The sequence below is a fragment of the Cyprinus carpio genome, chromosome A4 (genome assembly GCF_018340385.1).
Source record: "Cyprinus carpio isolate SPL01 chromosome A4, ASM1834038v1, whole genome shotgun sequence".
Classification (NCBI taxonomy): Eukaryota; Metazoa; Chordata; class Actinopteri; order Cypriniformes; family Cyprinidae; genus Cyprinus; species Cyprinus carpio.
The window spans coordinates 6,440,348-6,468,298 of record NC_056575.1 but is presented as its reverse complement, the minus strand read 5'-3'; the positions used below and the strand labels follow the sequence as shown (position 1 = coordinate 6,468,298).

Here is a 27,951-nt window from a genome sequence, read left to right as displayed (position 1 = left end):
TGTTTCTGATATAATTTTCTTGATTTTAAAATGTCATGCTATGCCGTTGTAATGTCCAATACAACAGTAAGGCGTTTATAGGTTAATAAGCACTGCTTTTAGTTTGTATTGGTTTGAAGGTTTATAATATCTAGAAAGATGTGTTTTAATTCATGTTAATTTTAATGGTGTTGCCATGTGTAATCACATGGAGTCAGGAATAATGTGATTACAAGTGAAATAACATTATTTATAGAGCTTATAGTGGAACAATATAAAACTAATAACTTTGTTATATACCATGCATTATTTTTTATAGGTTGTGTGAAAGTGATAAAGCATGTTCTCCTGTGTCACGGCTGTCCAACTCCAGGTGTATCAGTTTTTCTTCCAGGTTTCATTTGGAGCCAATCACCTGAACTGCTAATTACACTCGCAACAGTTAAAACATTAACTTGGTGCAAAAAAGAACTACAGTAGCAATTTAAAAAAAAAAAAAAGAACCACAACTGTCATGAAAGTTTTTATTTATTTTAAAATTAAAATAAATATCAATGCATGTAAAAATCTGAGAAAACAAACATTGCTCATGTTTAAACGTGGAATATTACAGCTTGTTGTAATGTATCCATGAAAACTCTTTAATAAATTATATCACATACAGATGGTGAACACAGAACATTACACCACAAATCCATTCTTGCACTGCTCGAGTATGATTTTGTGTACTTTGCAAAAGCAAGTCTTTCATCGATTCTTTTTTTTTTTTTTTTTTTTCAAAACCAGGTTGGGTCGACGTTCACAAAGATGAATAAAACGAGAACAGAGTGAGAAAGAGAGAAATGATCAAAAGATGGAAAACCGGCCTTCTGTGTCAAAGGAAACAGCACTGACAGCGATATGAAGGCCTGTGGAGTACGTGAGTGCTGAATCCTGCCGGCTCCATCGTGTTCAGGGCGTCCCACTGACCTACAGTTGTGTTTTTAGCTCTTAACAGTGGTGCTTAGGATAACAGAACACCGAGGCATCTGGTTGGCCGCTTCTGACTCGAGACCAGATGGGTCCTCTTTCCCTGGAATAACATGTTCTCTCTTTTACCTCCGTTAAACAATATAATGATATAAATGATGTATTTTTAAAAACATTTTATAACTTTATTTTCGTACAAATCTATATAACCCAAATTTTAGAAATCTTATTTACATCAAGAAGTTTAAAATGGCTAACTGCCCACCCCAAGAGACGTTCACACATTTGCATTTTTTTTTTTTGTTGTTGTTTGTTTTTGAGTTTAACTCTTTTTCTTGTACAAAGAAAAAACAGCAACAGACCATCAAACAGCAATAGACCAAGCCTAAAAGCTCCTCTTTCTCAATGTATGATCTTAAGAATCACAAACTGCCATCCTGAATCTGTGTCCACCTTATCCCATTATGTATTTTATTTAAGGGGCAAAACAGAGAACAAACCAGAAACTGAAAGAGAAAAACAAGAAAAATAACATATGTGAGTAACTTTGTCGTTCAGTGCTGTCCTCTTAGGTTTACCCCTCATGGGCAGGAGGAACAGTTGTTGGCGGCAAAGGTAAGAGGAACGTTGTCTCCCTCTAGTGGTGCGTTTCAAGCACCGCGGGACATGGGGCTCACGGGCCACCCTCCTCTGCACAGCCTCCTCCAGCTGTGTAACGAAACTCCTGCAGGTTGGACACACCATGGAAGTGCACAAAAGCACCTGCTACCACCAGGATATGGAACAGCTGATGGGAGTGGAACTGCAAAAGAATGACAAGGTACAGATTAGACTTTAAATGTAATGAGAGGGTAGTGTGGATTGTGAACACAGTGTGTGAATTGCAGGATATCAACTCACCCAGATGTCACATTTGCCAGGGAAGAATCTCTCAGGGATACGTGCGGCGTACAGGCAGGCTCCGGTGATGTACAGGACAGCCATGAGGAACAGCCAGCCCATCTGACCCATGGTGGTGGCCCTCAGGAAGCCCTCAGTGATCATAAAGTGCAGCGTGGGGACAACTCCACTGAGGCCGAGACCCACAAACACACCTGAGACACAGAAGACAGAACAGGTATTCATTTAACTGTTTATACTGGAGTTATAAGATGTTTTTATACCTCCAAAATTAACATTACAGTGCAAATTAGGAGAAAAGGAGTTGAGTTGTTTTATGGTTGGCTATTTCACAGCTACTTCTTGTTACACTGTTCCTAGAGGTTATGATGTACTAGAGCAGGACAGAACAGTAAACTCCATTCTGATCAAAAGCATGCAGAAGAAAATGTCCTGAACAATAAAGAATGCATCTTACCAGCCCTGACTCCTCGGTACTGTGGCGTGGAGAAGAAGTCACACTGTGAGACGATGATGGCAGTGATCCCCAGAACACACACCACTATTAGGTATATGAAACAGGGCTGAGGGGAGCAGTAGAAAGAGTAATATAGCCAAGGTACAAAACTGCCCATGATCAGGAACGCTATGCCCGAATAGTCTAACCTGTGACAGGACAGAATGAGAGAAAGGAGGTTAAGAGAAAATTTTAAAATTAACTTAATTATTTAAAAAAAAAAAAAAAATTACATTTTAAAATTAATTATGATTAATATTAATATTAGTTAATTATGATTAAAACAAAAATTTACATTTTAAATGTACTAAACTTAAAGAGCAATTTAAAAACATTTCAAAAAGGTTCATCAACTTTCTTGACATCATTTTAACCTTTTTAAAAATATATATAAATAGGATATAGGAAAATATAGGATTTTTTTTTTTTAAATATAAAAAAAATTATTTATATGTAAATATTAACCAAGAATAAATAAATTAAAAAAAAGAGTTGAAGTAAGCTATTTTCTGTGAATGTGCAAGACTTCAGATTCATTAGCCGCTATGGGTGAATAACTAGAGGAATAAAGAGCAACAAACAGTAAAACTATTTGCGCTACAGACCACTGTTTATAATTACAATAATGCATTATCAAGCAGCATAACAAGCTGTTTTGTGCACATTCAAGTTACAAATGGCCACGTCCACTCACTTTCAAAAATGAGGTGGATAATAAGAATTGTTTGCAGTGAGCATTTGCAGTAAGGTGCTTACTTTGAGAAGACACGGGACACACCCTCTGAGTGGCAGTAGACTGTGTGAAAGAGCCAGGAGAAGGACAGGCAAAGAATGGCCCCCAGGAAGAACGCGCCGATGACAATCTTCTCCTGGAACGGGGCCACAAATGACATATTGGGCCTGAACATGTACACAATGCCCAGACAGAGAAAGAACAGGCAGCCTGTAGATACAAGGGAAATACTGGTTACGTGTGTGTGTGTGTGTGTGTGTGTGTGTGTGTGTTAGTGTCAAATCTCAATAACCCTATAAATGCTAATCATTTAAGGCAGAGTTACCCCCCCTCTACAGGTCAATACAATAAATCAATAAATGTACAAAGAGTAAAATCGAAATCAATTTGAACTCAAAGTACATCAGAAAGCTTAGCAGTTACTAGTAGATCAACATCAAACATCTGCATCTATTATGGCTCAGTCACACCACAAGTCCAAAGGTGAAGAAGATCAATAGCTGCACATTACGGTCTCAACTTACGATCGATACCATTACCTAGAGCCACATTCTATTATGTTTAGCATGACCTTACACCAGCCCCTACATTCAATGTTATGTGAACAATTATCACATTTCTCCTCTAGGTGGCAATACAGCATGCAGACAGTATGCAGACATGTAATTTTTTTATTTAATTTAAATGCAATTTCATTTAAATTTAATATTTATATTTTATTATATATGTTTATATGTGCTTATTTCCTTTTAATTTAAATGTTGCCCTATTATTTTTTATTTATTTTAGATATTTTTTTGTTTTTATTTATTTAGTTGTTTGTTTACTTGCTGTACCCAGGACAGAATCCCAGGACAGGTTATATCAAATTCTACAGGTACAAGGAAAAATAAAAATAGTTTGTGTTTTGTGTGTAGGTGTGTTTTCCGTACCCAGAAGATGTGTCCAAATGTTGCCCGTTTCTGTATGTATTCTGAAGATGCTCCTGAAACAAGCTCTGAAAGAGGGCATGGGTGGCCGGTGCCCATGCAACAGGAAATCATTATCCTTCAGCCAATCAGGGAGGACATCATGTGGAATGACACGCCATCTGCCCTCCCACATCTAAGACACAAAATTAAAAGCATCACTGTAAGATCTCAAAAGCAACCCTGCAGTTTTGAAAAGATGACGTATCTGGCCACTCTTTGACATGTCATTACACCAAGCTCAGGTCAGCATTACTAGTTGGCATGAAAAAAGCCCTCTCATTTGACTTCAGAAAGTAATTACATGGTGTATGTGAGAGAGGTTGAGAGCAAGAGATAAGTATTACGGTAATTATGAGTTACTGCACAGGCAGAAATTACATATACAGACAGCCAGAAATAATTCTAAGGCTCAAAACATGCACTAGAGGAGTACATTAGCACAAATCTAGGTACACAAGCTTACGTATTATTGCATGCACAAGTATAAACTGCATTCTCAGCAGAGCAGTGCAAGTCAACTTCTGTCAAGGTGGAGCAACAAGTTGAAGTAAGCTGAAATTCATAGCAAGCTACCTGAATACCACATGCAGTTTAACGGAAGAGTTTACACAAAAATGAAAATTTGCTGAAAATGTTCTCACCCTCAGGCCATCCAATGTGTAGAGGAGTTTCTTTGTAGGAACAGATTTGAAGAAATTTAGCATTAGGCTACATTATTTGCTCACCAGTGAATCCTCTGCATTGAATTGGTTTACTGTAATGTTTTTATCAGCTGTTTGAACTCTCATTCTCATGGCACCCATTCTATGCAGAGGATCCATTGGTGAGCGTGATTTAATGCTACAAATCTGTTCAGAAGAAAAAACTAACTCACCTTGGATGGCCTGAGGGTGAGTAAATGTTCAGCAAATTTTCAACTTTGGGTGAACTATTGTTCCCTCAGCTAAAGAGTCTAGTTAGGGCCAAAGAACACATCAAGTACAACAACATCTTACCATAACATTTTCATTTGCACAATTGCGTAGAGTAAACTATGTTCCTCTCCTAAGATTGAAAAGGTATTTAGAGTGTATATCTATATCTATCTATCTGTATTTTTTTTTATCTTATGTGGTTTTCCTAATACTCTGTTGCCTGGTTTCTCTTTACCAGCTGTGGTGACACTGCCGAGAAGCTTTGCGGGTTCTTAACAGCATTCTGGCAAATCAGGCTGACAAAAACCACTCCTGTGCAATCATACCAGTCACAGGCGTGATAACACCTATAAAAACAGCACATGCAGTGAATACAGCCGAGGGCAAAGAGGCCATGAACATGCCGTATCTGCTGAGAGAACCGCTCCTAGCACTGTGTATCAGGACATACTTTTATATAAATAAAACAAAACATGAAACTAGGTCAGTTTGTTTGATTGACAGCTCCATGACGCGCCTTTTGGTCATCTGTCAGAATGTGTGTTTTAAAGTCTTCCTAGATGCATTCCTTTCAAGACTCTGTACCTGAGTGCTGATAGTGAATGGCACTGATTGGATCTTAAACTGTGCTTGCATTTCGACACAGAGAGCTTTGGCTTCTTCCCCAGAGGGGGAGAGAGGAGAGGAAGGAAAGAGCCATTAAAGCAGAAGGGGCTCAAAATGCTACAAAGGACTGCCTTCAGTTCCTGTTCCTCTGCATATGGCAGACTCTCAATACAAGATTGAGATGAGAAGCTGCCGGGGCCGGAAGATGGGCGTCTGGTTTGGCAGGGATGTTTTCCGCATTGGAGGACTGTGACGTGTTCGTGCAAAGGCAGCTGTGATCACTCAACTCAGGAGAGGTTCGCTGATGTCATGTGTTTAATCTCACCATATAACCCTTGACATATGATCTCAATGATAATGTACATCCGTATTTACGGAGTGTGAGCTGGGTATCAGCTGTGAAATGAAGGTGTGTGCGTGAGAGATGAACTTGAGAGTCTGACCTTGTGCACAAACTCCTCCATCCTCTCCATGGCGTGGTGTGCCTGTAGCAGAAGTCCTTCATCAGAGCTCTTGTCCTCTTCTTCCTCCTCTTCTCTTTCTGTTGTTTCCTCCTCCTTTTCGTGTACCACCCTCCTCGCAAAGAGACACTGAAAACACACAGAAACAAAAAAAGTCAGGTTTCAGCATCATCTGGCACAATTAATATATATAGTTTCTATCTTTATATATTTTTTGTTGGTAAATATATCTGGTGTATAGATAGATAGGAACATTTTGTTTGTAAAATATGTAAAAAATAAAATACACAATATTGTTTGTTTATAAATTTATATAAAAATTATTTAACTTACAAAATATCTATCTATCTATCTATCTATCTATCACAAAATATTGTAATACAATGAAATATATTACATTTTATAAAAAGGTAAAGATGCATCTCTATAAAAATATATAAATATTGCACTCATACATTCAAAAATATATATATAAAAAAATCATTTTCAAAAATGAAAATAAATGTACTTAAACTCACTAACAGTCTAGTCAGATGTTGGAAAATTAATCAACCATCCAGACTCAAAAACCCTCAATCGGGACATCACAAACTCAGAACCCATATAAAAAAAAAAAAATCATTCAAGTACTCTCTCTAATATACACACACACACACACACACACTCAGTTTAATTAATACTGCAATTGATTGGTATGACCTTGCTTATGGCATGTTCTCAGCGCTTTGTGTGTTGGAAGCAAAGCCCTGCTGATTCGCTCCAATTTATCTCTGTGCACAGCGTGTGCTTATACCAACAATCAGCGCTGTGTGTGGGGGGCATAAAGATCATCCCCAAGAGGTTTATATACGCTCATCTATGAAACATTCAATGTTGAACACACTAGGGTACATGTGCAAACATCACTAACACAAACTATTAACAGTATCAGGGTGAACACCCTCTCTTGCTCTCTCAGGTACTGCTACTGCTAAGATATAAAAAACATACACACAAGCTTTCCCAAAGCAACCTGCATTGAATAAATATCAAGTCGACTTTGCCTTGTAGCAAATCCATGGCAAACTGCTGGACAAACAGATAAGATAGAAGGAGAAAGGGTTGCAGAGGGTGAAAGTGTGAGGTGTTGTTTAGTAGCACAGGTTAACGAGCCTCTCTTAAGCGGATCAGACTTGGCCAGTGGGACAATCAGCATCTCGGTAATCAGTGTTGACATGGCATTAGCGTGGTACTAATTCCCTAGCAGCTTTGAGAACAGCTCCCTCTTCTTTCCTCAGGCTGATACTAAGAAACACACACACCCACACACAGCTGGAGGGTGTCCTTAACAGAATAAGGTATGACTAGAGCAAAGTCATGGACGTAGGTGACCTTGAAGGCCCTGCACTGGGGCATCAGTGTCACTTCCAGTGGATAGCCACCAGGGGTCCCACTGCGGTGTGCTCAGCACCATTTTGACAGTGTAACCGCACACAGATGACAGAAGACAAGATTCACCAGCGATTGCATCTGAACCACATTTCTTTTACGCTGTAATTAGGTGCAGTCAGTCAATAAAAAACAGACACTTGTGTTCTTGCACCTACTTTTTGCTTCAGCCCGGCAGCTCTAAGGCAGGTCCATAAATAGACACGCTTCAATGGTTTCTAAACTTATTCAGCCTTGAGTTCAGATATTCATCTTTACCAGATTAGCAGAAAGAAGAACTGCACAGGCCTTCAAAGTTCAAACAAGAGGTAAAATGGATGAATCAATGGATCAATGTGACATTTACCAATTAAAATAATTTAAAAAAATATACAATTTGAGACCGTAACAAAAAAGTTGAAAAATATCTCAATAATATATTACATTAATATCAAATTAAATATTTTATTGGTCATCTTTTAATTAAAAAAAAAACAAAAAACATACAATTATCAGCATTAAAAATATATAAAAAAAAAAATCATAATTATCAGAAAATAAAATTATGATTAATAAAATACTGCCTTTCACTAATTTTTTTCAACCATTTATGAAAACCACTGTGTCAAAAGTCATCAGTTTAAAATAGGTTTAGTCTAAATAAATAAACAATTATTTTTCAAATTAATTAATTAAAAAGTCACTATGAAGGAAATGAGAACATCACTATATTATACTATAATATAAATACCAGGCAGATAATAAAACCAGACAAAAATCATAAATTAAATAAAATTAAGCTTAATACTTAGAATACTTAGAAATATGGGTTTAGAAAAAACAATAAAAACAATGTCTGGACATCAGTAAATATCACAAATCAAATACAAGTATAGTTGAAGGGTTATACGTCATTATGTCCCTGACAATGTCCTGAGTGTGAAACAGAGGATTCAGGCATTGTGCAATACAGTGAAATAGACTCCTGAGAGTCCTAAATATATCTTCACCTGACAAACTATCCATCTCACAAGCAAAATCTGGGACACTTCCATGGACAAGTAAACCTGTGAACAGAGAGGTCACGGTTTAAAGGCAGACCAGCTAACAGTGTGTCGGTCTTGTCAAGAAGAGGAGCCGAGCAGGACCAGAACTGGATCTATAATGCATGAATAACCTACTTCTGATCCCTGCTAGCAAGACAGCGCTCTGTAAGAGGGACAGTGTTCAGTTCACTCTCATTACAAGAGTATGTATGCATATTAAACATGTGGTGTCTGTCCTAACGCTTTAAATGCCATCCATAGTTCTATCCATAGCTCTGACAAATGTATCCCCTTTGCTTCCTGTGAACAGAGAGCAAGTGTAGCTATTAGAGTACTTCATGCCTAAAAAGAGCCCCTCTCCGACCTGAATGAAGGAAATCGCACTTCTTCACAGCAGATGAAATCTGTCAACATGAGAACTGCAAACACAGTTTTAAGAGGTGTAACTTTCACAGCTTTCAAAATCAACACTTTACCAGATAAAAATATACAGTATTAAAACCGTATATAAATGGGTCAACAAGTACAGATTTTATAATGATATATTTAACTTAAAAAATATGTAAAATGTATTTAAAATATTAACAATTATAAAAAAAAATAGAATTATGATAAAAATGATTAATATATGATAAAATTTATATTTTTATACTGATACACTTGAAAAAAAAAAAAAACATACGCACACACGCATATATATTTTGTGTGTGTGTGTGTGTGTGTGTGTGTGTGGGTGCGTGCATCCACATGTTTATTTAATATACAAATAATTTTCTACTGAATTTCCAATAAAAATCTATATTGTGATATATATTGTTACTATGATCTAAAATGACTCATGATTTTGGTCACACCACACACCCCTTAATCCCAGAGTAATTGAGACAGTTATGTACACTGCGTGCACTGATTGGTTGGATGTAATGACCCTCTCTAGAGATCATAAAGAAACAATCACTTTCCTGCAAGAGAGAGAGGTTAAAAAAAAAAAAAGTGTTTGCAGAAGACAGCTGGGACAACTGGTATAGATCTGTGTAAAGGAAAGAGGGAGAGTAAATACAGAAAAAGTACTGGCTCTACACCTCATAAAACAACCATGTAGGTTTATTACAGAGTCTGATGGGAAAAGAAGAAAAATTTCAAACACTTCAAGTACTCCAATGCACTTGAACTCTTCAGTATGTTCGCCCAAGCCTTCATGACAAGCAGACTGTCTGATTTGCTGGGTTTAGCATGACTCAGCTGTAAGACTCCCGCCACCTGCTACCTAATAACACAGCCAGCATTTTAAAAGCTTTGTTTAGGTGATGTTTTTCTTTCACTGATCAGAAACAAGAGACCACATATGGTTAAAATAAAGGTGACACATATGGTCAAGATGCATCAGTGGCTGCATTTGCAGTACGGTTGCTGAAAACATGCACTTAAATTCATGTAGCAAATTCGAACTACAGAGTATCCATATTTAATTTTATATAGTATAATATAGTACTTTGGATCAAAGGATCAAGGAAAATCGTGCATTTCCATTATATGACTCTTAAGCATTGTTGGGGAAAGTTACTTTTAAAAAGTGATGACTACAATACTGTGTTACTCCATAAAAAAGTAATTTTACGTTACTTTTTATGGAAAATAATGCATTACAATACTTTTGTATTAGGCTACTTTTTGTCACCTGGGTTGGGCCTGCATTAATTTTTTATACCTGAATACTGTTAGACTTACCGGAAAAATATAAAAGCACTGTTTATTTAATTTATATCTTTGTTCTATTATATTTATCTATGTTTGTAATTTGTTTATTTTCTATGCTGATTTACTCACCTACAAAATCACCCTGATCACTGATTTTTTTTCCAAATAGAGCTTTTCAAGTCATCTGGTGTCGTCATCTTTTTTTTCATATCGCAATAAATAAATCACAGAAATACAAAATATCGCAATGTGAGTTTTTTTTAAACAATATTGTGCAGCCTTACTATTAAGTAGACAAAATGTTTCATGAAAATCATTAAAACAAACAAAACTGAAAACCTGTGTCAACCTTTAAAATACAGACTAGGAATGAAAGTCAGACACAGTGGGTCTCTGTAGGGGACCAGCAGGGCTATCTGTCAGCTCTGGGGTCTTGTGTGAGATTAACTAGTGGATAGCAGGTCATTTTGTTTTCCAGCACACATCTAAAAGACAGATTAGACCCAAATCATATGAGAGTTATTTTACAGAGAAGGGCTAGGTAAAGCTTTGTACTCAAAAAGCCTAAAAACTGCTTTGCTGTAATCTACTGATGGATTTTAAACATCTAACATTCTATTTTATAGATTCAATAAAACAGTGTGCTTAATTAGGCACAACATTACAAGTTTACAACATTTGTTAATTATACTGTTTTCACTGGAAGCAAAATACTGCCAAAAATCATATCAAGATAAAAAATAAAATTTGATGTTTAATGCAGCAATATGGAGGTTATAGTTAGAGCAGGACAAAAACCAATCGGCCCTCAAAACATTGTGTATCATAGATGCAACTGGTTAGTACAACAACTCAACAAAATGGAAGAGATGTGATTAATAGCTTGGCGTTAGGGATGCTCATATTGACCGTTTAACCGTTAACCGAAAGTAAAAATTTTGACAGATTAATACTATCAGTTAAACGGTTTAAAACGTTTTTTTTAAGGTTCTTTTTTTTAGTTTGCTGCATGGTTTAAAAATAAAATAGCCTACTATATAGCTTATATTTATTAACTCACGGAGCGCGTCGGCACGCGCAACCACACACGTGACACATGCCTGCAGAATGTTTTTTTTCCGAGCAAGGGGAGCAAAATGAAGCGAGCGAATAGAAGCACTGTGTGGGATCATTTTAACAGAAAGGGCGACGAAGTTACCTGTAAATTATGCGGCGCCGTATTAAAATACAGCAGTAGCACAAGTACGATGCAGTACCATTTACGAAGCAAACACCCTAAAGCTTCGAGTGATTAAGGGCAACAAACTTTGCCCTCCATGTTATCAGGGAGAAAATGTGATGCACGGCGATCTGAGGAGATAACGCAGAGAATCTGTTCAATGGTAATTTTTGCACAAACGGAGAAAGAAGCCGCAAAAGCAAAACTTATTGAAATGTGTGCTGCTTTGGAAAAGCGCTTCCCGAAGCTGGCAACTCTAGCGACACGTTACCTGTGTATTCCCGGTACTGTCCCATCGGAGAGGGTGTGTTTTCTGCCGCGGGTCTAACTGTCAACAGGCTGCGCTCCAGACTGACCCCACATCACGTTGATATGTTGCTTTTTTTAAATAAAAATTAGACAAGGTGTTGAGGTAGGGCTGCTATTTTTATTTAACGAAAAATCTTAGTCTAACGAAAAAAATTGCCGGTTTTTGAAAGCTTCGTTCAAACGGATTCAGTGTTTTCTTTTTGTCATCTTAATTTGACCTATTTTGTTTTTTATTTGTATTATTTTATTCTATTTTCCTCTCACTGTCAGAAATGCTGCAGTTGCGTGGAAATTTAAACTGAATCCAGGTTCTGTTGTTGATCTGTTCTGTATGCTGCTGTTTGCACTTTGCACGTTAAAATAAACCCTTTGATAAAAAAAAAAAAATTGTTTTTTTTAAAGGGTCACAGATACGCGTCAATTTTATTTGTATTTAATGCCAATTCAATATTATAATCTTATCAGTTAACGGTTAATAATCGATTAACGTGCGGCGGTTGTCGGTCGGGAAAATCAATCGAAATGAGCATCCCTACTTGGCGTTTTATCACGTTAAGTCTGGTGAAGACAAAGTGTGAAGGTTCATGTGAAGGTATGTTCCATCATTATATGACCCCATTAAGTCAACAGGGTTCAAGCAGTCATGGTGCTAAACGCTGCTCAAACATCAATAGACAGCCTATTGCCATGTAAAGACCGTCAAAATATTTATGACAAGCATGCTGGCACCTCATCCCTGGGAATATAAAAATAATGTACGGCACTTTAAGGTGACTTTGAAAGACCTTATGAGACACTTTTAGAGAGAGAGAGAGAGAGACACATGCGTTCGGTGACAAACAACAGAAGCCGAGGTTTGGCACAGTAGCACGGGTTTGGAAGGGGGATATGACCCTGTGCATTTCAATTCCAGGAATGCTGGGAACGTCCTGTTGATGGCCTCTGGAATGGCAGAGTCTCAGTGGGAGGGCCACGTGTTTCATTTAGTACAGTTCAGAGGCTACAACAGTTCAGCTACCACAACTACATACCTCTGAACCAGAACATTTTATTACATCTGAAAGTTCCCCCAAAGTTCATGTAGATTTGCATAGATTTGGCTAAGCAATGGTCAGATGCTACCATGGACACTACCATTCAAAATTTGGGGTTGGTAGCATTTTTGTTAATGTTTTAAAAGGAAGTCTCTTATGCTCGACAAGGATGCATCAAAAAAATAGTAAAAATAGTAATATTGTGGAATATTATTACAACTTAAATACTTACTTTTACATGCAATTAAACTGTAATTGATAGAAAGTTCAAAAGAACAGCATTTATTTGAAACTGAAATCTTTTGTGATATTATAAATGTCTCTGCTGTCTCTTTTGATCAATTTAATGTGTGCTTGTTGAATAAAAGTACTTATTTCTTACAAAAATATATTTCTAACCCCATTCTTTTGAACTGTAGTATAGTACAGTATAGTATCTGATACAGTTTTCCCATATCTCAGCATTGATAACATGTCAAAGTTTGAAGGTCAGTCATGGTCAGCAGAATTGGAGTAAAATCTATGGATAAGATTACATGTGCACTCCAGGTCTTGCGATTGAGCAACCATCTGAGAAGTTCCTGGAAGCAACATGTTTGGTTCATTTCCCTGTCTGTAGAGAACCACACTGCACCAGCTTACAGCCTGAACCAAAGATTTGTCCTGCAAAACAACATATTTGTCCTTCGTTGATTGAAACAGAATGCAATCCAGCTAAGCAGGTTTGGCCAGCACTATTTGTGACGGGTAACAATCATTTAATACTTGCAGAAAAATATATTTTATGACTGAGTGTCAGTCATGGCTTGGCTTATGTTTAAATATGTTTTCATTTTCACCTTATCAAATGCCACACATAGATAACCTTTGTTACAGTAAGATTAGGCTGATATACACTGCCTGGTTACTCACAAAGCTAGCTATTCACACAGTCTGCATACACAGATTTTGCACCATCCATGCACTCAGTTTACTGTAACCAGCACCATTTAGAAAAAAATAACCCTTATGGGAGCAAGACTGTCCAGAGAGACACTGTCCCATAGGACTAATTTTCCACCATCTCCGTCTTTGCTCACCAAGAATCCTACTGTTAATGCCATTCTGTCTCGCTGCTGTCCTTATCGGGCGCTAAGGGCCACATGTTTAAAACCACAGTGTCCTGGGACCCCCGGCCAGCCATTCTTCTTAATCTTCCCCTTCCCTCCACCAGTCTTCAGTCCTCTACTTTTCACGATAAACATCAAATGTTCGGCACAGTGGAGCCACAGTTTCTTGCTCAAACAGGAACTGACCTTTATACAGACTAACGCCAGAACTATTGTTGTCACACACATGACACTAACATGCTCACTCAAACTCTTACTTCATGTACACATAGAAAAACAACTCAAAAACAGATTTTTCAACCAAATCCCTGGAGGGACAGAAAGCTGGAATTAATGATGCTCTTTATCCAAAAATATCTCCCTTACTGAGCTCCAGAAAGAGAACCATGGGAATCATCAAAAATTACAAAAGCACTGGTTACTTTGGTTATCAAAACATTGATAAATACAATTGTTATTAAGGAACTCAACAGTTTGCAAATGTTTACAAATTTCTAGACATTCTGGCTTAAAGTGAGACCATTTGAAAAATGCACTCCTCTAGTTTGGCTACTACAGAAATTAACAAGTACACCACCACATTGATGGTAAAATGAATGATGTGTCACTGATTAGAAAGGAGAACAAGCTGTATCAGAGAAATACCACAAACTGGAAAACACCAGGGGAAGTTCTGACTGTGTATGGTGAGACTGAGTTATCAGTGTCATTCATCTGAAGAGTTAATCAGTTTTTAGTTCACCAGAGTTGGACTAAAGAGTTGAGCGGAGTTCATACTCTGGCTTGAGGTCACACATGACATTATCCCATAAGAGTGATTAGACAGACGGATGTTCAACTTTACTCCCCTGTATTAGAAAATAAAATGGCTGGCTTAGTCTTCCCATCACCTGAATTAAGTATTTCCTGGTTAAAAATTGACATTGTGGAGCCGATAGATCTCCAGTCTTCCTGCTGTTGCCATACAAAAACCAATCATCTAACTACACTATTGCCATAGCACCAAGGCAGAGCTGCAGATTGGAGGAAAACAACCTGTTACCTTTGAAAAAAAAAAAAAAAACAAAGAGCATAAACCGATGAAATCAACCCCCTCTTATTGAGAATAGTAGCACCTGGAGGTCAATGCAACCCTAATACTGCAGCTTCCTACTTAAAACTTAAATATGAGAGAACTATTGATTATAGCATCTTTAAGCCTTACATGAAAACAGGTGTTTAGCAGATGTTTTGTGACCTATAACCCAGTTTGCAGGTGTATTTGTACTAGTGAAGTGAGCTTCACAGCATGCTTTGATAAGCGGAAGAGATAGGCTCACCATACGGCCTACTGCATTCTGTAGGCCGTATGTATGTAAAACATATATATATAAGGAATGTAAAATATTTCTTCAAAGAAGGGACCAGTCACACAGGGAACATTCTAGTGTTAAAACAGCATGGTGGAACTGACTATAACGTAGATTTATATGCATATTAACTCCCATCCCATGCGGTTTTTTTTTTAAAAAACCTGATTTTAAAAAATATGTGATCTTTTCATGGGTATCAACAGAATAAAAAAAATTATCAGAGGGGTAGAAATCCATGGATACAATCCAATATAATGTGACTCAAATTTTTTAATTTTTTTTTTTTGTTTATCCCACCACTATATTCAGAAACAGGTCCAGAAACAGCCAACGATGCTCCTCTAACAAACTTTACACTGACCAACATTTAAAGAAAATATGGTGTAAAAATGCACTCTGTGTGAAAGGACAGACATATTCAAATACAATGGGAAAAAACATGCTAACATAATGCACAAAAGAGTACAATCTATAGCTGCTTGTGTGAACCAGGACAATTTTGGCATACTCAAAGGAAAATTGTTGATTCTCATTTTCCAGGTATGCTCACACACCAGTCTCTCCTGTGTATTGATGGACATATGATTCAATTAGACCCTCATTAAATTAAAAACTGATTTCTCTCAGTTGTACAAAAATGGTAGTTCTAAATTGTGCAATCACACACAAACTCAACCACGTCTACAAGAAACATGATGCAAAATAAACACCAAACAGTGTCTATTACTGTGTCCTGAGGACTGTTTAAAATTTCATCAGCCTGGCCATGTTGTCGTGGATCTACCTTAACCTGAAAAGCCAGTAGGGTGTCTGTTCTGAGGATGGGATAGTTTTACACCTGCCCTGTCTGACCAAACCCAGCCTCGGCAGCCAATTGCCACATGGATCACAATGACTGACACAAACATTGCCCCGAGTCAGATTACACAATACACAACCATTGTGTGTATTTGTGTTGGATGCATGCAAATAACAGAAACAGACAGCTCATGCAAATACAAAGAGAGTCCTCTTTAAATCTGCTAACAATGTTAGAGCTATCTGCATATCAGTGTCACATGTAGCTGATGTAAAGACATGGAGACAGACTCCTCTGAGACTAAAAAAAAACTATATTGTCTATATTATATGTAATTATATTATAATATGTCTATATTGGACTGTAGCGAGTAATTGTAGCTCACAGAAACAAATAATGCACAAGTGCATGATCCCAGTGCAATTCTTCTGTACGTCACACTTCAAATGATGAATCTGCTGGACTCCGGGGCTATAATGGACTGCAGATGCAAATTAGAGTGTGTGCAGTCACTGTAAAGCATTCGTTAATAGTTCATTAGTTTATATAAACAGTCCATTGAGTTCCCAAGTGAATGCACTTATCTTATTGAGTGAGAATTTGTAAGCAACCAGTATAAGCTACTTGTGATCCTAAAATACTTTATACATGCATTTCAGTGTGGCTGAAATGGTGGCTTCTAAAGGCTGATTTATAATTCTGTGTCGGACATACGCTGTAGCCTCTACGCCGTAGGATGTGCGTCAGTTTTCATTTATACTTCTGCGTCGTTGTCCGCGTCGACGTGCAGTACACATGCAAACCACTAGTCTGCAGTGTCCAAGGGCATGTTGCTTGTGTAACCACAGCAAAATCTGAAGAAGCAGCTTGTCGGAGAAGCATCAGCCGTGACGTCGGCAAATAAATATCAAAGAACATATAATTTATTTAAAACTACAAAAAAAAGAGACGACAACGGAACAGCAGATGGCGGCATTCTTTCAATCTACACAAGGACTTGTACCATGGCAGAACAATTGTTTGTTGCGAACTAAGTGATGTAATGCTATATTTTATAATAAATGATAAGACACTTGTTTTATTTTGTAACATTAAAATATATTAAAGTGCAAAACACACACACAAAACTCAAATACATACGGAGGAAGGGGTACTAGCAGACCAATCACAGCACTTGCACTCCACGTAGATTTGACGCGCTGTGACGTTTTTGGAGAGGTGCAGGTAAGGCTACGCCGCAGCCTGCCTGTACTACACCCAACCTACGGCATAGTTTTGACGCAGAAGTATAAATCAGCTATAAGTCCTATGCTATAGATAAGTGAAGTTTGTGGTTTACACTTTTATTCTAAATGTTCGTAGTCTAAAATCTGATCAGAAGATCCACTGTGAAAGAGCCTACACAAATACCTGTAAAGGCACATCAAATGCATTTCTAATGTGCCAAGTTGCTACAAACCATTCAAATTACTTGTCAGAGAAATGGCTTATTACTGTTAATATATAATTTACTGAAAATTGGTATATTTGATTAAACTGATAGAAAACATTTAAAGTTGTGTTCATGATTTTACCAGCGTTAAAGGGGTCCTATTATGCTTTTTCACTTTTTCAACATTAGTTAGTCTGTAATGCTGTTGTTTGAGCATAAAAAAGATCTGCAAAGTTACAAAGCTCAAAGTCCACTTCAAATGGAGATATTTGTTTTAACAGAAATCACTTTTTAAAAACTACAACAAACAACTCGTTTGGACTACAATGCATATTTTCTGGGATTTGTGATATCACAAATATCGACAAATGGGACGAGACCTGGTTGAGCTGCACTAGAGAAGGTAACGAGTGTTATTAAGGTGTCGGAGACACGCTAGCTTTCCCAAGGCAGACGAACTTGGAGTGGTTACAATCATCCGGGTTTAAATCACGCTCAAATTGATTTGATTTTGAAGCAATATTTACACTGAAGCTCACAAGCGGCTATGGTAAGGGGCATGACATTTCCCGACCAGGCGGGAAATGTGATTGGTTGCGGTAAATGTGATCACTGGCCCAGCTAACCAATCACAGCACATTTTGTATTTCAAAAGGCGGGCCTTCATTTGTTACAGGAACTATTCGAGCCGTTCATGCCAGACTGGGGAGAGAGGTGTTGTAATAATGTAAACTATGTGAAAAATAATGTGTTTTTCGAACAACCTAGTATGAGAGCCTGTTCTAGTACACCCAAGGGAGCTTAAAGGGGTCATATGATGTGATTTCAAGTTTTCCTTTCTCTTTGGAGTGTTACAAGCTGATTGTGCATAGATAAGATCCCTGAAGTTGCAAAAACTAAAGTCTCAAAACCAAAGAGATATTCTTTATCAGAGAGAGAGAGAGAGAGAGAGAGAGAGAGAGAGAGAGAGAGAGAGAGAGAGAGAGAGAGAGAGAGAGAGAGAGAGAGAGAGAGAGAGAGAGAGAGAGAGAGAGAGAGAGAGAGAGAGAGAGAGAGAGAGAGAGAGAGAGAGAGAGAGAGAGAGAGTGGAGTCAGCCGTCTTAACTCTCCCTGGCTTGTGTACTGCAAACACATATGAGCTTCATCACTGTGTCTGTCTCATGACCCTGTTCCCCTTTCAGGCTTGAACTGATGGTAAAACTAAGGACTAGGGCTGCACGATAATGGTTAAACTGATAATCACAATTATTTTGATTGAAATTATAATCACGATTATTAATAACGATCAGTGTTTCCCACAGCCTTACACTCTATTTGTAGCGGCACTCCCCCGCCCCCATATATACACATATATGCAAATTCATTTTCTGCCAGCAGGAGGCGCTTTAAGAGCAGGAGAGATACAGGATTCTCCGGTAACGGCTGCAAAGCAGCGCTGAGCTCACAAACGCTGCCTTATCAAGCATTACATGCAAAATGAAATGGAAAATTTTCTAAATACATTCGGTTTCCTTCTGAAATACAGTGATATAAAAAAAAACGCATCGGTTTTTGATTTTATAACGTGCAGTGCTCATGTTTATTCAATGAAGTCAAAGGCTTTTGGAAAATTTATTTGTGAAGGTTTGTTTTGATATTGTGTGGTAATTGGTGATTTAGGTCAATGTGTTTGAGGGCATGAAGATTATTCTATCCTGCTGAAAAAAAAAAAAAAAAAAAAAAAAAAAAAAAAAAAAAAATGCTAAAACCAGCAAAAACTTAGCTGGTTTAAGCTGGTCTCCCACCTTGGTCAAGCTGGTTTTAGCTGGTTGTTCCAGCTGGTCTCCCAGCCTGACCAGCTAAAGAAGTGGTCAAAACCCTTCTGACCAGCTTCAAAAACTCTTATTATAAATTCCAACAATTCCAATTTATGTACATTTTTCCCCATGGTATTGTCACAGGTAGGAAAAGCGCATTTATTCCTCAAACACAATAGATTCATTATTGAAACTCAGTGAAAGTTTGATCATGGCACATTTGGTAACACAAACAGTACAAAAGGCTTGTGAAGAAACACATATTGGCTGTATGACATAATGTATGCAGAATATCGCTGTGGAGAGATCACTAAACTCGTATGTTTTCATATCATCATCAGCTCTTGTTCCACCATCAGTAAGCGCACAGGGTTGCCAGATTGCAAAAATTTAAACACCGGGCAGAAAGTGTATCCTTAAAGGAGAAAAGCTCTGTTTTGGGGCTTAAAGCTCTTCACATCTGGCAACCACAAGCATGAACGCTAGTGAAGGCTTGTTAGCAATGCAAGATAATGCAAATGCCAAATTAAAAACACGTTTCAGGATAAATAACGGGCCGGCCAATATCGTGACGATTATTTTTAATTAATCGAGAAAGGTGGATATCGTTATCGAGATTAAAATACGATTAATCATGCAGCCCTACTAAGGACATTATTAACTGCCTTTACATTTATTTTGAAAGATGAAGCTTGTGATTATGGAAAGGGGCATTACATTTCCGACAAGTGCTTGCGGTGTTCGGCCAATCACAATGCACTGGGTCATCCAATCAGAGCAGACTGCGCTTGTCGGAAGGAGGGACTTTGTAGAAAATGACGCGTTTGAGAGAGACAGGGCATATAGGACCTACAGTAATGTACAGTATTTGAAAAATAGTGTTTTTTGAACATTAAAGCATGTCAACATATTCTGTTACACCAAATACACAAAATAATGAATTTTAAATAAGCATCATATGACCCCTTTAATGCACTGTCTTATTATGCCCCACTACCATAACAAGCAGGATAAATAGCAGTGGTTAACCTATATGTCTTTTATGTCAATGCCAATATCTAGGGAGCAGGATGGTTGATCAAGTCTGATTAAGTCTGACAAAAGCTAATCAGTTTCTAATTAGTAAACAGCAATGGCCTCTGTGGTTCTGCACTCACCCCGTTCTGTGAGGGGCTGTATGATCTGTGATCTGCGCAGGCACTCATGGCGTCCTGGCCGTCGGAGGTGGATATGAGGGTAGGTTCGGTATCGCTGCTGGTGCAGACTCTGTGTCTCAGGACAAAGGCGGTGCCCTCGTCCTCCCTCACCTCTCCCCTGTCCAGCTTGGTTCCTGTTGTTGTTGCTCTTTCTTAAAGCCACTGGGCCAGACTGGACCAAGAGGGCGCTCGACTCCAAAACTGTCCTCCGCGGATTTACAGCAGAACACGAGACTCGCTGATGGACCTGGTAAAGACATAAGAAATAACATTAAATATAATCGACTATAATAGATATAATAGCATTACTGACCCCAAACACATGCAACATGTTTCCATAATTAGCACAATGAACTTGTTACTTGACATAGCTGTAATTAATAATTCATCATTGGCCAAAAATAGCATATGCTCTGAAACATCAGCAGCTAAACATATAAACCGGCTCCAATCAATGCCCATTTACTTCTGCTTGCTAAAAGTATGGGGTTAGATGGCAGTAAAATACATGTGTGGTCACTTGTGATTTTAAATTACATAAAAGTAAAATGAGTCAATGGGCTTTGCATAAACGGATTAAAAACTCAATGAAACTACACAGAAGTTCATGAATCCCATTTCACAACAGGTTTTGAAATCAGTAATGCTGCCTATTAGTACATAGCAGGGTTTGTCGAAAACGTCTGTACAAAATCCAACAAAGCCTTAATCCAAGCTAAAAATACAATTCTTTCATCCCGACTGCAGCAATCAGATGTTGCAAGCCCTGCGGCCCTGCCAGGGTCCTCACACCACACAAGGGCACTTGAGTTAAAACCGGTCACCTGAGGTCCACTGTCACCAAATATCTCAAGTCATGCTAAAAAGCTAACAAGTATAATCAGGATCTCTTAGCAATCTGCATCCACATTCTGATGAAATAAAGGTCAGGTTTTACGCCACATCTACAGCATTTGACTAATAACTGAAATCAGCCCCCTCCTTCAAACGCTCTCTGCCAGCCTGAAGTGCGTTTAATTTGAGTTGGTATCAGCTGCAAGCCTTGAGCAGTCTACCAAGTTCACAGAAGCGACACAGCTGTGAAACTGACAGCATCCTGCTTAGAGTTTCACTCCTTTTGTAAATGAAAAGTGTGGCAACAGCTGTGTGTTCACAAGCCAGGAAATCAAATTCAACTAAAAACTCTAATTGCAAGATGGTCTGTGTCCAGTTTGGCAAAAAACACGACGATGCCCTTTTCTTCTCAAGTTCAGCATTCTCTGGTGTCATAAACCATTTTGGTATCATGTGACACACTGGAGTGTGAAACTGACCCCTTTGGCTTCCTTGGCCTGCTGTGCCTGAGGAGAAAACTGATACACACAGTTTCAATGTCTCCATACATTTATAAATCCATTCATTCAGAGGGTGGAAAGGAGCCTACAAGTCATTATCAGTTATCAGCTCATTCATTATATTCAGTTAATAAGTGGCCGTTCAAAGGCTCTGGCATCATTTAACTCTGACATGAGTATCATATTCATTAGTAATCTTACAGCTGTCGAGTCTTGCACAAAATCAATTTATCAAGTAATCTGACTGTGTTTTTCTGTTGCTAAGCTTACAATAAAAGCAACGATCTGATGTATACTATAAATTCACATACAAGTAGTATGAAATGAGCTTAAAATCTGATTTTTGAAAAGAGTCTCAGTTTCCAGTCAGACAGAACTGCAAGCAGTTTTTGGTCATTCTGTAAGGCCGCACAATTTTGCTGAAAAAAAAAAATAAAAAGGAGAGAGAGAATAATTTTTTTTTTTTTTTAAAGAGCTCCAGTTTTGCTGTACTTGTTTGTGGGGCTGCACAATTTGGCCAATAATAACAATAATAATTATTATTATTATAAAAATATAAGTTTAAAATTAAAATAAGCATTCAGAAAGGCAATAATAAATACATATGCAAAAAATCTTTTACACTTTTATTTAAAACTGTAGTACTAACGTTTTTTGTTTGCTTTTGGTCATTTTAAACTATTGAGCTTTTATTTTGGCAGAAAAATCGCAGGATTTAATCCACATTGTTCCATTTTCAAATGCATGTTATACGCAGTGCAGACACAGAGATGAAGATTGTGTAAAGCAATCCGTGCCATATGATTGGAGCTGCGTCCAAATACATTTTTACTCACTTTATCCTCATACAGCAGGCTATGCAGTGAATATGTGAACACGTCGGCGTCATCAGGGTAGCTCATGTTCTCATGCCCTTTGTTTGCAACTTTGTTCAGCATTGCATCGAATTGTTTTGAAAGACATGAGCAGTTGTTTTTGTATGAGTCTCTCAGCATCAAGTGGACACATACATCTATACTATATCGATCGACATAGATAAATACACTGGATATTGACTACACAATCTGAACAAACAGATCTGATCTGAACCCTTGAGAAATTGTATTGCAGGAAGATCAGATATAAAAAGCAGATTGAAATTTTGTGCAGTATGAACAAAGTCAACACAGTGCCTAGCAGTATTCCTGGGAACAAAGCTTAAACACACTTATACAGATATCAGGGATAATCTATTCAGGGGCAAAATACACTTCCAAAGAAGCAGGTAGTCGATTTCCCTTGTATAGCTAAGACTTTTTCTGCAGAAACAATACTGAGAAAGAAATCAACTGAGACACGAGTCAGCAAAAGTGCTTACCGGGGAGTACAGGATAAAGGGTTTGGAATGAAATGATATTTGAAATTGATTTTCTTTTGCCACTCAAACAGCTGACTAACCGTCAGCTGACTTTTCTGTGTTTTCAGCTCAAAATTGTCACAGCTCGAAAATTTGTCAGCGATTCCATATCTGCAAAGACAAGTTAAAATTTTAGAGGATGGCAGTCTTTACACTATCCTCTAGCATGACAACAACTGTCAAAGAGAACCTGAGAGAATGTCGCTGATCCGTGACACCAGACTTTAAACTATATCTCTCTCTTTCTCCATATACTATCACTTAGATCCAGTGTGCCTTCTCCAGAACCTAAAAAGGCATCGGTCCACGCTCTCTGACTGCTGTAAAACTCTTTAAAAATGGGAAGAGAGCATTTCATGAGACCAACAACAAGATGCAAAAAGAGGAATAGAAATCAGAGCAAGCAAGACTAGAATAGTAAATAAATTGGAGAGAGAAATGCTTGCATTTCACCAGACACGTGAAAAGCTATACTGGATCCACCTCTTGTTTTACAGAAAGTCGCACACACGCAAATTCAAAGAAGAAGTGGTGATTCACAGCTTTTATGTTTTGACAGCAGTTGAACCTCAGGAATGCCACAAAGCTTTGCCAACCCAGTGAATTACATATATGATGATAACATGCATGTGACATGTCAGATTGTGTGTAGAAACTGCATGAGAATTCAATTTATGTTAATAACATCTCACACACACACACACACACAAAATCTATCAATTCTCAAGATCTAAATTGATTTCTTCAACATAACAGCCAAAATCAACTTAGTTTTTAAGCTGTTTGTAATTAAAATAAAAAGCTAGTTAATATTTAAATAAATAATATTAAATATTACTAAATATAAAATAAAACAATAGGAAACATAACAGAAAATAAAAGATTCAGTAAAGATCTAGGGCGGGAAATTACAGTTTTACAATTACTTGATATTTCCCTGACAGTGGGAAGCCTAATTCTGACTTTCAGAAAGCGAGCGAGAGAACACAAACCAATCTTTGAGATTTTACCCTACGAGACACATAAATACACAGCTGCAACATCTGATTTTCCTGAGGATTACTGACTCAAGAAAAAAAATGTTTAAAACAAAACAAGTGAGGGAATGGAGAAAGCCAAACAAAAGCAGTCACTGGAGCAGTTGTGTCGTTGGGTGTGTGTCATGTGAGTGGGTAAGAGAGTGAGGAAAGGAGTTAGAGGTGCCTTTGTGTGCCTTCTGTCAGTCATGGGACCAGGACTGTCCACCAGCGAAGCACTGAACTTCAGTCAGAGAGAAAGAGGCCTTTTGTGAGAGAGTCAAAGAGGAAAATCCAACTGCTAATCTATATTAAAAAAAAAGTGATAGACATTCTTCCGAGTTAAAAAATACCAGCCACTCCGATGCTAAATCAGACCAAAATATTTTTTTATTTCAGCCAAGAATTTTTGGTGCATCACTATCTGACACTGATTAATAATAACTACAAGTCATGGTACAGAAATAGGGTAAACCTGTCCTTCACACCGCACCATTTGCCAAGGACATACCAGAATATCAAATGCTTCATTTGCTTTGACACAGGCCCAGCTCATGAGCAAACCAGTGTGACCAAGGTCGAACTGAGAGCTTGGCCTAAACCTCCAACTCACCATAGTGGACTAAAGAAACTGCTGGTGTCAGAATGAATAGACTAAGGCAAAATGACATGGATTACTGAGCAGCTTTCCAGTACATTATCTACACAAACAGGATGAGCCACAGTGGAGACGGTCGTCTTGGCAACGTCATCCCACCTTGTTCAGATTATGGGAAGTGAGGAATGACATGCTGATGTGCCGCACAGCGCATCGTATTTTGGATTTAAACATACTTTATGCTCTCACACCTACCACAAGCCAAACCAAATCAATGAAGATTTTCAGGAGTTGAGTGGCTCCCTTGACATTTATAAGATGTCAGAAAAGATTGCTTTGTCGATCAATGGCACACAATCAACCTCTGTGATAAGGTGCCTTTCCCCACAACTACTGCTCTGACACTATAATAGAGATGGACCGATTATCGGTTTGACCAACATTAACACTTTCCTCGTAATAGGTTATTGGTTCTTTAATATCGTGTCTGGCAATAACCTGCTCTTTTAAAACAAACAGCATTATGTATCACCATCAAACAACAGTTTTCACAAGCAAATTACCTTAATGTATGTATTTGCATAAATCTACAAAAAAAAAATACTTAAAAAATAATGTGTATATAAATACTAAACAATAATGAATAAAATAATGGCATAATAATAACAATAATAATAAAAATAGTTTATATTATAATTATTTTATTATTGGTGAGAAAAAAATAGTAATAAATTTTTTTTTTTTTTTTTTTTTTTTTTTTTAAAATGGTCAGATTATCAGATTATTAGACATCTGCATTGGCCAATCTCTATATTGTAGCACCGTCTGTGATTATTCTATGTATATTTGTACAAAACATTTTAAATGTGAAAATGTCAAACTAAATCTTTGAAACATCTGTCTAGATGGCTGCGAGTTCATTTGGTTTCGAAACATCAGCGACTGAAACTTACATGCTGATTTCTAGTGAACACTACCTATTTTCTGTTAATATCTCAGTCCACATTTAATACTAAGTCAAGTGCATGGATGTGATATGCACCGATTGCCATTGAGAGGACCGTAAAGAGTGCCTTTCACTTCCCTGACACACAGATAGGCAAAGTCAATTTGAAATGGCAAGTGTTTGGTCTAAACACAGCTTTGACAAGCACAGGCTCTATTTATAGCCAATGAGACACTGTTTAGAGGCCCTTCACCAACAACCAAAAAAAAGCTAATGCACTTTGTAGTGGTAGAGATCAACTACACTGTTATATTTAGCATTCATCCCATGCATGAGAGAGGAGCTGCCAGTTTTTTGGAAGTACAACTGGCTTGGGGCACGACTTCTAATCCATGATAACCAATTTATTTAAAGATGACTAGCTGTAATGAAATACATATCAAAAGTGCGGCACACAGGGCTTCGTCTTACTACAAAAAACAAAGAGAGTTATTATTGCTTATTTTTATGACCAATGCAATTGGGCAGTTTTGTAATGTTTCAGCAACAAACAATATATAAGCAAAAAAAATTTTTTTATTGGTCCCACTTTATATTAAGTGGCCTTAACTACTATGTACTTGCATCAAAAAATAAGTACAATGTACTTTTTGTGTTCATACTGTATTGCAAAACACTTTTGCTGCTATTGAGGTGGAATATGGATAAGGTTAGGGACAGGTTTGGTGGTATGGGTAGGTTTAAGGGTGGGTTAAGGTGTAAGGGATGGGTCAACAGTGTAATTATAAATGTAATTACAGAAATTAATTACAGATGTAATTACATGCAGGTATTTTTAAAATATAAGTACAATGTAAAAACATGTACACAATAAGTACATTGTACCAAATGATTAATTAAAATGTAAGTACATAGTAGTTAAGGCCACTTAATATAAAGTGGGACCGTTTTATTTATCCTTTTTGATACAAAAATAAGTCAGAATCAGAAAGAGATTTATTGCCAAGTTTGTTTACACATACAAGGAATTTGTTCTGGTGACATATATATATATATATATATATATATATATAGGCCTATTCAGACCAAGGCAGAAACGAACAAAAACTAGGTCTGAAATGCCTGTGGTGATGACAAGTCAATAAGATCAACAGCAAACTGTCAACCACTTTCACACTTGCTTAACATAGACTTCAGCTGGAGTGCTTAGTATTTTTTTTCCACTGCCACTATACTAAAAACACCTCCACTAATATCCATCATCGTTTGCCCTCTACCAGTTCAATCCTGTTATTTAAAAGGTTTGCTCATCCAAAAATTACAATTCCATCATCATTAACTCACCCTCATGTTGCTCCAAACTTGTATGACTTTGTCTTCCATAAAACACAAATGGAGATGTTAGGCATGATGACAGCATAAGTCACCATTGACTTTCTTCGTTGGAAAAACATGATTCAAAAGTGAATGGTGACTGAGGTTATCATCCTGCCTAACATCTCTTTTTGTGTTTTAAGGAAGACAGAAACTCATACAGGTTTGCATTAACATGTGGGTGAGTAAATAATGACAGAATGTCTTATTTGTGTGAGATGTTCCTTTAAATAGAAGCCGTTTTGTTTACAACCCAAAGAAAAACAACATTATCCATTGTCATCTCTCTAGTAACAACGTGAAACTTGGCCAGAACTCTTCACGAGCATAAAAACTTGAGAAATACACGACAGGAGGATGAAAACTCCAAACAAAAGCCCCATCTGTGGCACACTCACCACACACAGACCGACAAAAACAAGTCTGAAAGTGACTAACACAAAGGGTTTAGACCACGTACTTTTCTTTCTTCAGGTTCATCACGGTCTTTGGAAGCTTTTAGACGCGTCTATTATAATATACCGATCTGTTAAACCGTTTAAAGTCAAATTCTCGTTAAGAAAAAGCTGGTAAACAACAGACGGACCGTTTCATGCAGCGTAGCAACGGGGGCTAACGTTAGTCAGCTAGCAATACTGAAACAAACAACTTTATTAGCGCAGGAATACAGTCAGAAACACCCTAAAATATACTCTAATGACTACATGGGAGTGTCGGGTTTTTGCTCACCTGTCTGCGTAAGACGCGAGCGGTTGTCCTTCAACAGTGCGCTTTGGTCGGAGCTGCGCTGCGGATCCGGTGGACTGGCTCGACCTGGCTGGATTTTCTGGATATAGCTGAGTGTCAGTGTGACGCCCCTCG

General features: G+C 37.7%; 1 protein-coding gene across 1 annotated transcript; it reads right to left on the bottom strand.

Annotated features, from left to right (window-relative positions):
• Positions 1 to 489: 489 nt before the first annotated feature.
• On the bottom strand, positions 490 to 27,951 carry adipor2 (adiponectin receptor 2). The gene is made up of 8 exons (XM_019080673.2): positions 27,820 to 27,951; positions 20,388 to 20,673; positions 6,012 to 6,158; positions 4,010 to 4,181; positions 3,101 to 3,287; positions 2,306 to 2,493; positions 1,849 to 2,042; positions 490 to 1,750 (listed from the first exon to the last, which is right to left on the bottom strand). Exons 2-8 carry the CDS (start codon positions 20,433 to 20,435, stop codon positions 1,622 to 1,624), a joined length of 1,065 nt encoding a protein of 354 aa, XP_018936218.1. The 5' UTR covers positions 20,436 to 20,673; positions 27,820 to 27,951; the 3' UTR covers positions 490 to 1,621.